The 18,356-nt window shown below is 35.0% G+C and overlaps 2 protein-coding genes across 7 annotated transcripts in view; one reads left to right on the plus strand and one right to left on the minus strand.

Annotated features, from left to right (window-relative positions):
- The window catches only part of LOC112452369 (protein tincar), a 151,011-nt gene that overhangs the window by 12,577 nt on the left and 120,078 nt on the right, over positions 1–18,356 (plus strand). The window lies entirely within an intron of this gene.
- Positions 15,146–18,301, minus strand: LOC112452371. The gene is made up of 8 exons (XM_025012538.1): positions 17,992–18,301; positions 17,399–17,704; positions 17,175–17,325; positions 16,739–16,971; positions 16,316–16,509; positions 15,819–15,978; positions 15,584–15,717; positions 15,146–15,503 (listed from the first exon to the last, which is right to left on the minus strand). Exons 1-8 carry the CDS (start codon positions 18,059–18,061, stop codon positions 15,165–15,167), a joined length of 1,587 nt encoding a protein of 528 aa, XP_024868306.1. The 5' UTR covers positions 18,062–18,301; the 3' UTR covers positions 15,146–15,164.

Below are 18,356 nucleotides of genomic sequence, written 5' to 3' on the forward strand. Positions count from 1 at the left end.
GAGAGAGAGAGAGAGAGAGAGAGAGAGAGAGAGAGAGACTGTGTGTGAAAGAGCGGCCGGGACATCGCGAGTAATGAAGGTACGAGAAAAGGGAAAGAACGGGCGCGGATGCCGGCGCGGCGCGGCGTGGCGGTATCGTATCGACCGCACGTGTTATTTCCTCGATTACTCGCAACTCGAGTCACGATCGACAGTTGTTGCATCGCGATTGTCGCCCGGCGGTAACGGCCGGTCCATATCATTGTCTTGCGTCAACGTCCTGTTCCTTCTCCTTCCCACCTTCTTTCTTCTTCCCGTAAACCGTTTCCATTTGCGATGCAGTTAACGCGAAACCATACGCGCGCGTACAGAAATACGATTCGACTCAATGGACGACTCGATACTCGCGTGTATGTTTGTTACTATTTCTGTCTCAACGTGAAATGAAACGAACGGAAAGCTTAAAGGATATTTTTCGATTCGACGACATCTAAAAGCGGTTTAATAAATAAGTAGAATGTTTTCAAATGTCCGTTTTTTATTTAGGTAATAAAATCTTGCTGTAATGAAGTATAGTATAATGAACTCGTGATAATATTCGTCGTATTGAAATTAATATTGACATTAACTTTTATCTTTAATATTTTGATTGATTGATTAATGAAAAATTATGCCATATATATACATGATACAAATTTAAAGGATATTTCGATTTGATGACATCCAAAAGCGATTTAATAAATAATTATGAATATTTCCAAAAATATCCGTTTTTTATTTAAATAAAATCTTACATGCAAATCTTGCAAATCTTGCTATTATCTTGCCTATAATAAAACAGTATAATAAACTCGTAATAATATTCGTCGTATTGAGACGAATATTGATACTAATATTCATCTTTAATGTTTTGATTGATTGATCAATAACAAATTATGCCATAGGTACTTACTTGATACAGATTTAAAACACACATTTGCTATTTTTTGTAATGCTAGCAGCTGATCTGAATTCGGAATATGATGTTAACTCGGTTTCGTTGTTAACGCAACTCAGTACGTCCGTCCAGCGCACGAAACACGTTTATAACAATCGATAATCGGTTCTACTCAAATTTTACGGCGATTTATCGCAATAAACAGTCGCAGAGCGTAGTGCATTGGCCGGAACAATTGGAGCGGCGCTACAGAGAGCGTAATTAAAACGCAGTAAATTTTAGCGTGCGCAAGCGAAATACTCGGATATTTCGTACGACCTCGCGTATCGATCCTCCCTCGCTCATTGTCGACGATTAATTGCACAGCAGAATCTCCGGGTGTCTGTACAATCGCAAACATGTAATTTAATCAACGAATTCGTCACACGTCGTTATAACGACGGTTATGTTTCGAGAATTTACAATGGTCACTATGTTTTAATTCGAATTATCGGCTGACTTATCGATTTTATTGATATTTTGTGATCAGAGAATTTCAGTTTTTAGACACTCGATATAACTGTTATAAGTAGATAGTCCATGACCACGCTATCTTGCTCTCTACGTTTTACAATATACTTCTCTTTCAATTTTTTTACATTTAGATTATCGTCGGTTTTACTTTTTTATGACATTTAATTCGCATTCTGTCTGCTAAGCATAATCATTCTGAAAAAATGGAAGATTTATAAATTATTGAGTGACCTTTATCAATGTGAATAAAGTTAATTTGGATTATTGGATAAAATTAATGGATAATGTTATTGAATGAAGTTAATGGGTGAACTTAATGCGATTTTCGCAAGATACGAGACGATCAGTGAGAATTTCGCAGTTGCAACTACGATGGCGCTCGATGCAAAGTTGAGGAAAATCGGATTTCCACGTAGAAAATCTTTTGAAGCGAATGAAGCGCACATTCGATATCGGTCGTGCTCAGAAAATCTGTGCGCGAGTGTCGTACTCGTAAGTAAATATACAGCGATCGGGAGAGTACTGTGCAGATGTATGCGCGAGACGAAGGAGAACGAAAAGCCGGTCTTCGATGGAACACCTGCTCCACAGGTATGCGATCCTCTCCACTGTTCTTCGCGCCCGTTCGCCGCATATATGCCTCGCAACATTCTTCCATCTCGCTCATCGCGATCAATTCGAGACTGACAGTGACCAAAAAACTAAATTCGATATTGTTGAATGAAAATCTGGGATAACTTCATCCAGCGTGTCGCATTGAATTAATTTTGTTTACATTGATTACAGTTACTCAATGTTCCATAAATTTAATTTTCTTGATTATAATATATAAGGAAATAAATGCAAATTAAATGTTGCAAAAATGTAAGTTTATAGAGAAACTTAATAGTGGTCATCATTGCTACATCTTTCAATAAAATTGTTCAAGTGCAAAATGTAGCAATGTTGTTATAAAGTTTTTATATTACTTTTATAGGTATGATATCTCTAGAATAAAATTTATTTATAAAATTTATCACATCTTGATGTAACAACATATAGATATTTTATTACAATATTGCTGCTTTTGTTATTTTTTCGATCGCGTCTTGCTGCCACAATATCCATAACTCATGTCAGAGAAATTAATATAAAGTTTGCAAAATTGTTTCATAAATCAGATTATATGTTTCAAAATTCAAACTGTATAGAGAAATTTGATAGCTTTTATAAAAGAAACGATCCGCGATATCCACAATCTTCACGATTATCGAACGGACCCGAAAGGCACATACTGATTTAAATTACCGCACAATAGCGTCGCCTGCAGGAAACCTGTTTGCCGGGTGTTCGGCCTGTTCTTGCGTAGCCATATAATATTTGAAGGACTTGGGACACTACCAGACCACAGACTTGCTAAACCACATGGAGTAATTTTGACAGGCGAGGAATTGAGGCCATTAAATCATTAATGAGATTTATTATATATAAGTATAAATTTCTATAATTTTTTCTCATTTATTTTTTAACGAACTACGTCTGAAAAAAGTATAAACTTTTTATTTAATTAACAAAATTTATAAATAAATATATTTTAACAATTCCATGCGTGATGCAATGTTAGCTTCTCAATCATTGAAAAACTATAGGCAAATATTTTTTTAATCCCTTGTTCATTAAACAATCTATTCATTAAACAATCTAATCGCTATTTTATTGCAAAATAGTATATACATGTCCATATATAGTGGGAAATCGTACAATATGTGTAAATGTACAAAATGGAATGCTTTTGATATATTAAACGAGATATTAAATATTCTGTTATAATAATTTGTTTTACAACTGAATTACCAACCAGTTTTTTCATTTGCTCTGAAAATTTCATTTTTCAGCGTTTATACCATTACCATTGATGCTTGAACTCTTCTTTTAATTTTCCCTTTATATTCTGCATGATTCGGCTACCGCGCTTTTCCGCCATTCGCTTCGTTTAATGAAGTCTCTTATTAGCTTTCGTTGCTCGGTTATTCCAATGTAATTCTTATTTGCATTGCGCGTATCAATCTAGTTGGCACTGCCGCTCATTATTCATGAACGCACGTTTATATTTCCTCGGTTCTTGCATTTTTGAGTGATAACCGAATCAATAACCAGCCTAGCCAGCTATTCAGGCATGATCAATTATTTTATTCCAATTAGGTAATGTCGAGGGTAATGTGAACATGAATGATAGTTTGCAAAGTTATCACGAAATATTTAAGAGGATTTTTAGCAGTCTGTTCATATGTATACTATTTATATGTACTTACTGTTATTTCATAGAGTTTTATTGATATACTGATAATAATAATAATAATTTTATTGAATTGCAGAGAGAGAGAGAGAGAGAGAGAGAGAGAGAGAGAGAGAGAACTGCTTACAAGCTTATACCTTTGATACTATTAATACTAGAACTATAAAACTTAAACTATAAAAATAAAAATAAAAATAATAATGATAATGATAAAGCATAAACGTGCAAATTTAAAACTTTATATAAATAGTGTAAAAAGAAGATAATATATATGTTATTCCACATTACGTCTTTCTAATATTCTACCAATATGTTTCTCTTTTGCGGGGTGTAAAAGTTCTCCGATCGTCTATAATCTACTTCGTTCCTTAACCTTGTGCCGCTTGCAGCGAATCTTGCAGCTGCATTGCTCGTCTTTTTGTACCTTAACACATTGCAGACGAGAGCTACCAGAATTCCCTATCACACAACACTGGTGAATTCTCGAAGCCCGCCGGCAATATGTTACAACGTTAAGCAGTTTCGTTTGTTAGAAATACGGACTGTTAATTATTCGAGGGATAACATCCTTCTGCTGCATTGCTGCATTGTGTTAAGACATAGGAATAAGGCTAACCAGACTCCTTCTTCGGGAGCACAAATGCTCCCACACGAAGTACAAATTTGCGTAAAATTATAACGTAACACGGTGTTTCGTTCTCCAGTAGCGGTACTCGCTTCCACCAAAGGCGCTTCTGTTCCGGAAAGCTCCGCCGTTCTTCCGCTGTCGCGCCGGTTACGTAATAAGAGGTGGCGACTGCCCCGGTAAACTATACGACGCAAATTTCCAATCGCGTTTCGCCGTAAGTTTTATTTCGTATTAACCGCTCGCGATTATTTCGGTCCGAGTAACTTTCACGGCAGAGTTGCTTAATGACGTGGCGGAGCCGGCAATCACTACGGAACACCTGCCCCGGACGTATTTATGTTAGCCGACCCTCTCTCCTCGCTTGATTCTGACACTGCGTGCCTCGTAAGGTACGAGACGCCGTCGTATGCAACTGGCCAACCTTCGACGCTTCCTTTGAGCGGAATATATCCTTTATATTGCCGTAAACGAACAATAATGCGATAATGGTGGTGATAAACGAGTCTAAGCGTCACGGATACCCCTCTGTCATAAAAATACGGAGACGTTCGTATATATAATGCATCTCTCGTAAAAACCTATTAAATACGCGCGCGCTGTCGTATAACGGAATTTTCTAATATCGCGTGTATGCACCCAGGTCGTTGCTCGTTAGAATAAAATTTTAGATCGATTTTTCGTTTATTACCGTGCGCGTAGTCATGCAATGGTTTTATACATGTATGTCGCTTGGTGTGCTGCTGGATACAACGGATTTACAGTAATGCGGTTTTGACAATGTGCGCGCGGCGCGTGAATTGACGATATTGATGATATGATATTAAAGCTTGAATTATGTATATATTTTATGTCGCAAAATAACTGTAATTGTAACAGTAAAGTCCATCTTGATAAAAAATTGTTATACAAACTTAAGAATTTATTCTTATCAGAATAATAGTTTGTTACCTAATGCAACTTTTGAACTAAAAAAGATGCAAGATATGCTCGAGAAGTGCGAAGGAAAAATATTGTATAAAATTGCGTGAGATATTTTATAGATAAGCGAATCCTCAGGAAAGTGTTAATACAGATATATCTGCGTTTTTATCCTTGAGATTTTACCGCATCGTCCGAACGAGTTTGTGAATATCGACAATTTACTAGCGCTATTTTCTCAAGTGGAAGATCTCGTAGATCTTATATGCAAATCATATTATCGCGGAAGTTAGTACACATATACACACACGCACACACACACTCAGACACACGTACACTCATGGCTTCTGACGTCTATGTTTTACGGGATTAGGTACGGGTTTAAATTTACAACGTCCGTGGTGTTATCGATTATAGGAGGTATATATTTATATCTAGACTAAGATATCATAGACGAGTGCCAAACAAAATAATCGTGTGTACGAGTGCAGGAAAAGTACTTGAATTCATTTGGCGCATACTTGTGATATTTTTATTATGTCAAAATAACAAAATCCTCAAAGAATATATATGTTATACGCTTATAAAAACGTACAAAAATGTTTAAATAATTGTATTTAATTATTTCTGCCAATTTGTAATTAATAGAATATATCTCCGTAGACAATACTGATTTTAAATTATAAAATTATGATATTATTTATATAAGGGTAGACCGGGGCACGTTGTCACACGGGGCACGTTGTCACATCGGCTTTATTTAAAAAACTAATAACCAGAGAGCAGTACCCGTCATTCCCAAAAACGTGTTAGTGTATGCCCATCTTTGGTATGTTTACAGTGTTGAGATTGCTCCAGCCGTGTTGACGTAAAATCAACTTGAAAGTTTTTTGCGACCGTAAGTAAAATTTTATTGTCTAATATTCAACGTACTGGACATGAAGCTTATGTGTTTTTAGAATAGACCTTTATATTATCTTAAAGTATGTACTTTTACCTACCGCGTGCAATACCTAACCTTATGAATATCTCAAACGTGTCGGCCATGAGGCTGTTTGAAGTAAAAAAATGCCCTCGGGGCACGTTGTCACGAATTTGATGGGGAATCTATTGCGAATCTTCGGATGACGATAACGAGTAAAAATATTTTATGTTTAATCACCGACATGATTATAAAAAAAGTGTATAAGTTGCGCATTCGAGTGGAATTCTTGTATTTAGATTAAGACGAAAACTTCGTGCTTTTTGTACTTTTTTGAAATAAAATAAATGTTTCTGTGAAGGATTTTACTTTTTTACATTGCAGCGCACTATAATATATTGATATTTACGTTGAATACAGTTTGGATAACATTTTGCATGCAATTACATTTGATATGTGACAACGTGCCCCGGTCACGGGGCACGTTGTCACAAGCGACCTGTCGTTATTTATTGTTATGTAACAACTGTAGAGTAACAATCACACAAAATTCGATACTGTCCAATTGAAACTGAGGGTTCACTCGAAATTTTGGCATATCAAAGTACTCTTAAATATTGAATGTAAAAAATACAAAAAATATTGAACCAAATGTGTGACAACGTGCTCCGGTCTACCCTATATACTTTTAATAGACATATTTTTTCTGTAAAATTGGGCACGTTAAATCTTAAAACGTTATGATATTGATTATACGTCAAATTGTTGGAGTTAGTTCCCACGAGTATCGAACAACCTAAAACATGATATTAATGTCACGGACTATACATTTCTTACATGCGCAGCGCATTACTGGCGAGCGTGCCTACATCTTCCGACACGTGCTGCGACATTGCGCACACGTGTGCGGCAAGTATGCGATCTGTTTTGCATCGAAACGCGATTGTAATGCCTAACTTTAACGACACGGTCTGAGAAAAGTCAATACTGTTACAAACAGATTATCACTATTTTATTGAAGATTTATATTTATGATATGCTATTATTATATAGCAAGATAATTCATTTTACGTTTTGATTTAAAAAATATTATTAAGTTTGGACATATACATATATATTTATACCATATTATAAATATATATCCGTATAAACTTAAAATTATTTTATTAATCCAGAAGAAAAACAAATATATATAAAAATAAATATATACATTATTAAATTACATTTATGTATAAATAATATACGCATATACATCTAAATATATGTCACAAATATTTTATCACATTTACAAAGATAACAATGGATATGTCATCACTTCATTTTCTACAGCGTACACTTCAAATATGCACGTTCGCTCTTCTCGAGTGGCAATATCAGTGAACGACTCCGCACGAGAGTTAGGGGAGATTGTTCAATGAAAAACGACCAGAAACCGGATCGCTGGCGTGCAGCGAGCATATGCGAGCAGCGTTTATCCTAGATACGAGTGGACAATGCAACGTTTACACCTATTGCTCTGTATTTCCAAGAACCATTGATAACCGGCATAAAGAGACGGCTTTTGGGATCATAATACTCCTTGTATTCAGCCGGTTTCGCCGTCGACCGGCGGACGAACGCGAAATGTACAGCGCGGCGCTATCGCGTTGCTTTCCACCTATCTCGGTATAGGGCGACCAGAAGAGAGCAGAAGCGATCTCTATTCACGGGCGAGCCTCTAACTTTCCAGACGACAAAAGTTTATGAAATTCCTCAAAAGCTCGGCCTACGACGTGGACGTCGGCATGACGGTACGAGCGGAACTTTTCGAGGTTTCATCAGGACGTGAGAGAACCTCTTGGAGAGGCCATTTCGCTCTCGCGCGATGACGTTTACCGTGCCGCCTATTGTTTTCATTCATCGTGGGCATCACTCGCGATTATTCCATCCTGCCGGGCCAATTCTTGCTCCGGCGCGATCGTCCAAACGATCGTCCAAACGCTATATCGCTGTCTAAATTCGCATAATATATCTCATCACGGCGATGAAAGCGCAATCTGTTGTCTAAGATTATGTATTATAGAATGACGGACATAAATTTTAGAAACCCCAAGGCATTTCATCAGGAACTATAAAGCCGCTCTCGCGCATGATACGACGAAACATTATACTTTGGTAAACTGTCGTTAAATCGCTTTGCACTCGATGGAACTTGGGCTGTAGCGGTTTATAATAACGTTGTTGACTAGATAATAGCACCGTTGTCATCGAACAAGATGGCTGAAGGTTGTTTGCCTGTCAAACGCCTCGCCGGACTCTCCCTCCTATTACCCTCGCGTCGTACCTTCTTCGTGTGCGTCTGGTCTATATTAGACTGCTCTATTCCAAGCTTCGAGCCCGTAGAGTATATCGATGCAGAACCGAGAAATTGGCGCATCGTAGAGACCGTATTTGCCCGTAGTTACCCATAAAACGGGGAACGCTGTCAGCGTGCCCAAGATTAATTATCGCGAGACGCCCGTTGGTCATCGTTGTAATCATCGCGAGTGCACTCGATCATGCGTCTCATCGAGGCTTTTGATGCATCATACCGATGCTCTCTTTTTTATCTCGCTTTCTCCGAGAGCGAATGCGCGCAAACGTGTGCCGTGTGCCGGCCTCGTGCTATATCGATCACAACCGGCGTCACGATGCAAAGCAAAGAACCGCGCATTTGCGCGGGACGAAATTTCCCACGGGTTCCGCAGGCACTTTTCGCAGTCCTTTATCTTCGAGCTACCCTCAAGCTACACGATTCCCGGTAACTTGGCACTGCCGGTAACCCGATAACCCACGCTTAGCTGTGTCTTCGCAAGACCATAGTTTCGTTAGTCCATTGTCCCACACAAGTTTGTGTCGTAACCCAACACTTATTGTGCATCTCCCCGTCATGTCCGAGTTCCTCTGTTGGCAACTGGGATACTTATCAGGGAACGTCTGATGTGTCAAGACGTACGTTGTTCTTGTTTCTAATCCGATTCCGTGTAGTTCTAGCGCGAGTATCAAAGTGTCGCCAAATATTTTTAACGATGAAAGAAGACCCAATTTGTGCGCTAATGTCCGAACATTCAACAAGTAAACGACCTTCTTTAACGCTCTATATACGTAAACCTCTTATGCATAATGATATGTTATGTGAGAATTTAAAGTTGTTGACCGTAATAGCTCAATAATGCTCAATAATGCAGAAATTTAAAGCCACGTTTGAAGATACAAAGCGGTCAAACAAAACTTCGAAGATCGATTTCTAGGTGACATAGAAAGAGTTTAAGAAGCGCAAAAGTGTTGCAAAATCAATCGAAGGGTATTTAAGTCGATATTTTCGAGTTTTTTCCGAACTTTTGAATTAAAAAATCTCTTCGTCCCACATCAGCGTGGAGTGTTTCTACTGAGGGGAGGTAATAACGTAACGTAATACACGACGTTTATGTAAGTTACGATACCATATGCCATAAGCAAACTTGCCACGCGAAGGGTCGATGGTAGTTAATGTAAAAACTTGCGTGCTGACCTGCAAGGCTATTTCTAACGGGTCGATATATTCTACTCCGTGCTGTATATCAGGTAAAGAATACCCGGCAGTGGTAGCTAGGGGCCACTGACATGAATTATTACTCCCGACAGGATTCGACAAGCGCGCGCGGGACAAGCACAAATTACTTCCTCGCTTCTTCCATTTCGTACAAATGACGGTGCGTCTTTCACTATCGCGGACGCATTGCCTTAATTTTTATTCGGCACGACAGAAAGGAGAATCCCATTTTCTAAAGTAACGTAGGAAAAATCGCGATCCAATTAGCGCAGAGTGGTTGTATGCAAAGAAGAATTGTTATTTGCCAGTTAAAAATCTGATAAACACAATGATTAACATAGGAATGATTGAGTTTTATTTATGTATATTTAACGTTTTGCCGTCATTTCATAAGTGGTCAGTTTTTTTCATAAAATTGCGTACAATTTTTGCGTACAAATTTTTGTGTAAAAATATCAGCTTTCCATGTTTTTATTGCGAGATTGTTGATGACGATAACGACTAATGGAGAGACATAGAAGGGCGATATGTTTTACATCAAATATAGGATGTTTCTCTCGTACGATCTATATTAAAAAATTTTTCATAGATTTAATATAAAAGTTATAGCATGTCATGCACGCGGGAAATTTTACATAACGTGTTTGCGTGACAAAAAGAGAAATAAAACTGAAGTTTTTGTTTCGAGTTTTATCGACAGATTTAATCCTTGGTGCGCAGACAATGAGGCGGATTATGGTTTCTCTCTCCACGGTCACAATTCGAATTTAATTGAATTTTTCCCGAGGGTGTTGGAGATTAATCGGTGGATCATTTGCCGGTTCGCTCCTCGGGTTCATTCCGCCGGATATCCGCTTGACATTGATACATAGCGTCGCGATAAAAATTTTCGTACACGTTACGTTCGAATTGATCGTGTTGAGATTTATATATGATCATAGATGTTTTTGCAAAGCATTTTGTAATCGGATACGTACGCGCAGATAAACGTGCATATCTGGTACTGCCGAATGCGAATAAGAGCTTATCTCATCCCATATCTTAATTACATTAATTACATTACCGCAATATATCTTTTGAGTAATACAGAAGATTAAATAAAGCAATAAATTTAATTACTTTATAATAAAAGTACGAAATATTATTCGATAAACCAGTGAAATTTTAAAAACAAAACTCTTTTCGAGAAATACCGATTTATATCTTTTTCCTATGACATTTTCACGTTTATATTTTATATACACGAATTTATACACATGTGGGATTTATCTATTTGTTATTTATCTATATATTTTTACGTCTATTGTGTGGAGTTTTTTTCTGACAATAAGATTTTCTCACAAATGAGATATAATTTATTTTAATGCCCGATCGTGATATTCTCGCTTCTATACTGATCTATTGGAGCTTCCTTCATCTTCTTACGCATTGATCCGTAACTATATTCGAAATGTATCAGGTTCTATATTTCGCAGCGACAGGATCATAACCGATAACTTGCTTCCTGCTTGTACCGTAAATTTGCAGATATTCATCGATAGGAAATGAACCTTTCTCTTTTATCTGGTTATAGTAAACTTCTTATTTTCACAAATTGCTTTTTAAGCAACATAATATTTCTCAACTATACGACGCCGCATACTAATGCTGCAAATTATTTACATTTTGTTTTAAAGATTTATAACTGTATACAGATATACATATTTTTATTACCATGATGCTATTAAGTTACACATGTGATTAATTTCGGTTATTAAATATAGTGGATGAAATCTGATAGAATATAATTATTAATAAGAAAATTAGTTATTTATAGAAAATTCGTGTAAAATGCAACACGCATTTAGCTATATATTAATAGATATTTACGTTATTTTAAACAGTATTTATGAAGTAATAAAAAAGGCAGTTTTCATTTCTTTTTGAAAAAATTTTATTACATACTGCGTCTTATGTTCCTTATTACGTGCCACAAAGTGACAGCTATTTGCGAGTATTATATCTCGAATTACTTGTTTTATGATGATTTATATTGCACGAACGCTTATAGAAGTTTTCGGTGTCGCAAAAATTTTTTCGATTAGGAATTTGTCTGCGCGTCCAAGAACGGACCAACTTATTCCGTTTGCGGACAGAAGGTACATTCAGGATTCCGCTTACGACGTGCATCGTGGAATTTCCTTCATCTCCTAGCATCGATCTTCTATCTACTGAGGGAAGTAGATCCGTGAACACCGGCTCCATGCAGTGTCCAATATATATTGGTGTGGATTTATAGTCATGCTCTGCTCTGCGTGTAGTATATTAACTCCTTCCTTTTCTGTTTCATAGATTACGCTGAATGAGAAAATCGATAATTTATATTTATTTTGCGATAGAAGATTTCTACTGTACTAAAAAAAATATTAATTATTGACGAATTTAATATGCAATCTATGAGTTTGAAATATAAAATTTTATTATATGCTCCTTCCCCTCTTTCGTTTAAAATGACGTTTATAAATTCGCTTTTTCTTTTTTGATTCAATTATACTTGATTTTTAATTTTATTTAATTATTTAATTATTTGTTAATGGAAAAACGATACGATTTCATATATATTCTGAGTTATACGCTGTTATTCCATGCGACGTGTTCTTTAATTGAAGGAAGTAAATTTCCTCATATGTTCTAAGACACACGGAGAGAAATCGTTAGTAAACTATACATAGTTGCGAAGTAAAATTTACTAAAACAGTTGTGCCGAACTGGCTAAGCTGTATTTACCAACAGGGTTAGGTAAAAATTACCGAACGAATTATATAATTTTTACTTGATTAGTTAAGCTGCAGTAGTTAGGTAAATTCTACTCAACTGTATAAGTAGGATTTACAAATTTTGATACGGTAATATAATATCGAACAATTATAATACTTGCAAATAATAATAATGCTTAAAAAAATTGATTTGTATGTTCATACAAGAATATATTTTAAAAATTAAATATTATTTAGATATAATTATTAAAATAGGTAAATAGATCATTAAAAATTTGTATAACAAAATTAATGGCAATTTTTTCAAATAAAAATGTATTTAATTCTTATATATATGTTATAGTACATGTCTTGTGGCTACATAGTAGTTTGATTTTTTTTTAATTAAAAGACAAGCACTCAATTGCGGCAAGTCTTTTAATTTTTTAACAATTCTTAAATCGCCGTTAAACTGAACTAGAAACGCAAAATAATGTTCATCAAACGTGATCGCAGGTACATTCACTAAAACAAAATAAACTTCTCTATCGGCATAGTAAATTGCAGTAATTTTACCAAAAATTGGCATACCATCTTTTTGAAAACTTTGTACAACAACACTATTTTGAGCACACATTATTCCATTCGTTTCTACATACTTTATCCGTCGTATATTCACTTTATCACAAACATGAGTAAAGTGTGCAACGACAACTTGCTTTTTATAAAGTATTTCAGGTCCTAATTTCATTGTTTTTTTGGTATCACTTGTAGCTAATAAATATGCAAACTTAAGCTGATTTTTTATTGCCATTGTTTTCAAAATATTTGTTGATGTCGTTACACTCTTTGCAGCCAATTTGTGATTTCTGTGTTTTGATTCATATCGCATTGACCAAAAATGAATTAATGGACCATTTTCTATAATAATTCGAGGGTAGTGTGTCATGTTGTGATGTTTCGGTTTCAAATCACCGTACAATTTGATGTATAGTTCATGGTGTTTCTTGATGTGGTATTCTAATAAAGGAATATGATCACGGACAATTCTGGGAGAAGTGACGATGTCCACTATTCTTCTTAAGAATAAGTAAAGTTGCCAAGCTATATTATCTTCAGGCACTAAGTCACCTACCATCAGTCCGAAATATCTTAGAAAACACGCCATTTCTGCGGCTGACATTTTTAATTTCTTTTTTTCTTTGATCACCTCGACCGAAATTACTGGTACTTTATTCCCTTGTTCTAAAATGCCGTAATTAAATAGCTCAATTCTGCTATTTAATACTCTTAAAGAAAATATTTTCTTCTCTTTGTTGAAAATAAAATCATGCAAGATATTTGAAAAGCAGTAACTAGCTACTCCCTCAAAAATATCGTGCATAATGTCAACACTGACGTTCTCCGTCACGTGAAAACCATGAACTTCATTGAACACGCACGGATACTTAATGCCTGTAAGTGACACATTTGCTTTTTTTAAATCCTCTGCATAATTTTCTCTTGTTCTTAAAAGTGATTTGTCCTCAACAATTGACGATTTTGTCTGAGACGAATGAATAAAGCACAAGCGACAGAAAAAATTCGCTGAAAAACTTTCAACAAAGCCCAAGATACTGTTAAGGCCGAGGTTATCTCCTAAAACTAATCCGAGTTAAAAAAAAACATTATATTTAATGTTATCTACTGTAATGGTGATCCCTTTTTCCTCGACAATATTCAATTCTTGTATGATAAACTTGAAAATTTTTTTGTTTCCATCATCTTTATCGTCTTTTTTATCGTCTGAATATGACAATGTTGATAAAAAAATAGAGTTTAATTTAGAATTTAAGTGTAGGGGCATGCAAGGTATTGAAATGTATGTACCACCGCATTTGTTATTTCCGGCATGACTACCAAGGCAATTGCCAGTTTCAAAATCATCGTGATATAAAAATAATGGTATATAAAAACGATTACCATGAGATGCTCGCCTGCGCTGCCAATATTCGCTTTGTATAAAATTACTTATAATGTCTTTCTCTTTATATAGATCTTTCATATAGCTACGTATTTCACTAAACAATCCTGGTAGTTCCAAAAAAGCTTTTAATGTTGCCCTTAATGGTATATATTGTACTGTTGCGTTTACCGAGTTTGGAATAACGCATTGCTTTTTTTGCTCCACCATTGTTTCGCAAATTGGATAGGTTTCTGGTGGAATGTACCAATTACATTCCTCAATGTATTTAAACCTATGGTGTTCCGATGAAAACTGTGTAAACGGATTTTTATAAGATTGCAAAACTTTTTCAACTTCACCAATTACTTGATTATCACATTTAGTTTTAAGTTTAGTTTTAATCTGTTGAACAAGGAAAGGAATATAAACATTTTCGCTAAATTTAGTAAAATGTTCAATTATAATTTGAATCACGTTTCTGGGCACTACAGGATTGTTATACAGTGTTAAAACAATCTTAGCAATTTCTTTTTCCAAGTCTAAACAATTAATATTCTGAGAATCCATTTTATAAAAGAATAATTATACAATTAAATGTTAGAGATGGAACAAGAACACGCATACAAATAAACAACACTGCTATATAAAAATGAACGTCTTGCTCAATACATGTTAGACGTGTACCGCAGCTTATAACATTCTTATACATTTTTACAAGAATACTTAAATAAACAAAAGTGCAAAGAACGTATTACACTATTTTCACATTAAGACTTTAACATCTCTAATCAATGAATCTACACTTATATATGAATTTGTTTTGTCTTTAATTTCGATTTTATAGACAAACTTTTGCAGAAAAGTCCAAACGTGTTTGCATTCTGGTGGGTAATCTGCGTTCAGTACAAAGTATATTTTGAAACAGCAATTCACTGTTTCTAATGGATCTGACAAAACGTAAACTTGGTTGTTGATAAAAATCCTACAAGTTACAATATTATCGAGATCACCACATATCATGGGATAAGGCTGAATAGTCAGATCAAACTTTTTATATTTAGCTTCCTTCGATTCTTGTAGTGGTTCAAATTCCTCGTAAGTCTAAGAAAATAAACATAATTTCAATCAACAAATATTATAAATATAAAAATAAATATTTATTTACATGCATAACAAAATACCTGAATGTGTAATAAGAAGCCGTCTTGAACCTCTTTTCGTGTTGGTCTCCAAGATGGTTTCCCTCTTTTTGTTTTACAACCGATTGATCCTAACATTAATGGAAGAAGCATTAAAGCTACCAATGACGAATGACCTACGGTTACAAATAAAAGGTGTATAAACATTAATAAAAGTATTATTATATTATAACCTACATAGTTCTAATTTATTTTCAAAATAGTGATTGTCACTCACCATTGTCAAGGAACTTTGAGTTTTCCAAAAGATAATTTTTAACATCGCGATTTTTCTTATCATTTTTAGCCAAAGTTATGATACATTCAGCAATTTTTGGCCATTCCTCAATAAACTTATCTCTTTCTTCTGGATATATTCTATTGAAATCTGATTGCAACTGAAAAGTATAATATTAAATATAATTTAGATAGATAGATGAAGTTATTTTCGTCAGATACAAAAAATATAGATAATTATATAATTAAAAAAGGTTGATTATCAAACGGTAAACATTTTAAAGTTCTCATAAAATTTAAAAATAGATTAAATGATAAAATATTAAAATTGTGAAGAGGTTAAAAGAATTGAATCTCGTGTAATATAGGGGCGCGTGCTGCGGCCCGTGGCTCGTCTCGCACTGAAGTTCTTATACTTGCCATTTGGACACTGCCGCGTCCCTTGATGTAAAGAAAGCAATAGAGTAGATATATTTTATTGAATATAAATTAACGTACCAAAATGTATCCTGAACTGTTTTGTAAGTACTTGAATTTTCTCAACATCTGTTCAATACTCATATCATCTAATAAACTACGCGCAGCAAAAATAGACTCCCATTTCTCAAGATGTTCCTCCAAAGTTCCAGTCGTATTTGTTTGGAGCCATTCAAGGGTTTTCTCTATGCTGTCATTCTCTTCAGTATTATTTTCTAAAACGTCACAGACTAATTAATTGATGTTTCAATCAAAATACGTATAGATTACATAAATGAATTGTTAGGTAAATATGCTCTTACAATTTATTTACGTGATCTGATTTACAATAAGCCCAAGAATAATTATAATCATAATAACTTTTTAATAACAATACAAATTAGATAGATCGATCAAGTTTTTCTTTTTGTCCTAATACAAAAAATAGAAAATTAATATTTGTACCTGATTCAATTAAACTGTTCCTTTTATTCTTATTTGAGTCGTCCTTCGTAAGTAATCCTGCAGTCTTGAGAAGCTTTCTGCAGTGACAGTAATGATTGTACAGGACGCCGCTTATGTTTACTGGAGATCCTGGACCCTTTGACTGTACTGATGAGTAATATATACCTCGATCTTGTGTAGGGAATGCCAGTACAATTTTCTTGGTGAAATCCTCAAATTGTTGTTTATTTATTCTAGAAAATAAAATAAGGTAACTTAATTATACACGCGAAAAATTTATCCTAAATAAAATATATTAAATATGTATTGATTTTCATATAATGATTGTTGTATAAAATAAAGATAAACAATTGCAGTGTACATAGTGTAATGTTTATATTGGTAAAAAATAAACTATAATCTAAACATTACGTTTCCGTCTATCGGAATAACTTACTTATAATTAGAGCTCAATAATATTGCAGGCTTAATTAAAGCTTCAGCTAATAAAGCAGTATTTACTTTATGTGTCTGTTCATAAATAGCCACAACAAGGCGACCTGAGAAATTTGAATTTAATAATTCCAGAAAATGTTCTCGTTCCACATCTACAAAAGAACGTTTACATTGCAATATTATGCAAAAACAAAGTAAATTGTTCAAGATAAAAGCAAACCTAACCATTATCATTGATAATGCTTTTAGCATTTTCATTAGGTGCAGGTAAATCAGCATTTGATTGCGTAGTGGCAACGACAAGATAAGGTTCAGGTGAAATATGGACAACGTCTTTGATTTCAATGGGCATGCCCATTATGTCACTTTCATGCAATACAGTATCGGATAAATCAAGCTTTTGTACTTCTATTTCTTCTTTATATTTAGCATATTTTTGACTGAACATAAATTGATGTCCTAATACGGGAATCAATTTCTCAATCAATTTTTCATTGAGATTCAAAAATACATGCTTGTTGATTGCATTTTCTGTAAATGAATTAAATTGAATAAAAATTTACTGCTGTATTTTAATAATAGTTTTAGTTATATAATTTAGATTAAGCAGAAAAATATGTATTGTTTTAGTGAAAAAGATTATTGGAGGATTCACACTGCGTCCGATGTTCGATGTACGACGATCCGACATCCAATAAGAAATTTTTGTCTCTAATACTAAATTCTGTTATTGGATATCGGATCGTCGTACGTTGAACATCGGACGCAGTGTGAATCCTCCATATAACCTCGATTATAATAACCAAATTTTTACTTACGCTCAAAATTGGAGATCAAAAATCCCAAGTTCCACTGCTTCAGAAGATTTTTCACGAAGTCATCTGCCATGCCGGCGAGAAAGAGCGAAAATGAGAGGAAGAAAAAGAACTCGCTCGATGCACCGTTGCGTTCATCGACGTGTCTCGCGAACGGACGATCAGGTAGTAGACGGGGGAGGGAAGGAGGGCCGCGGAAGCACGCCGTCGCGGATTTTCGGACGGGTCGCCGACACTCTCGACACTAGTCACACGCCCCAGATAAGGGGGAAGGTAGAGAAGTAAATAAAGCACAACACACCAAAGTATGCGGTGTGTCGCTCGTTTTTAAATCACCGTCGATGCGGAGAAAAAAGAGTCACGCGCGA

The sequence above is a fragment of the Temnothorax curvispinosus genome, unplaced genomic scaffold (genome assembly GCF_003070985.1).
Source record: "Temnothorax curvispinosus isolate PA1 unplaced genomic scaffold, ASM307098v1 QBEX01003323.1, whole genome shotgun sequence".
NCBI classification, from domain to species: Eukaryota; Metazoa; Arthropoda; class Insecta; order Hymenoptera; family Formicidae; genus Temnothorax; species Temnothorax curvispinosus.

Coding starts and splice junctions, on each gene's coding strand:
- LOC112452371 (XM_025012538.1), bottom strand. CDS start 18,061: ATGGCAGATGACTTCGTGAAAAATCTTCTGAAGCAGTGGAACTTGGGA. Junction 16,510..16,738: donor GAACAGTTTAATTGAATCAG/GTACAAATATTA, acceptor GTGACGTTTTAG/AAAATAATACTGAAGAGAAT. Junction 15,718..15,818: donor CTCAAAGTTCCTTGACAATG/GTGAGTGACAAT, acceptor TTGTAACCGTAG/GTCATTCGTCATTGGTAGCT.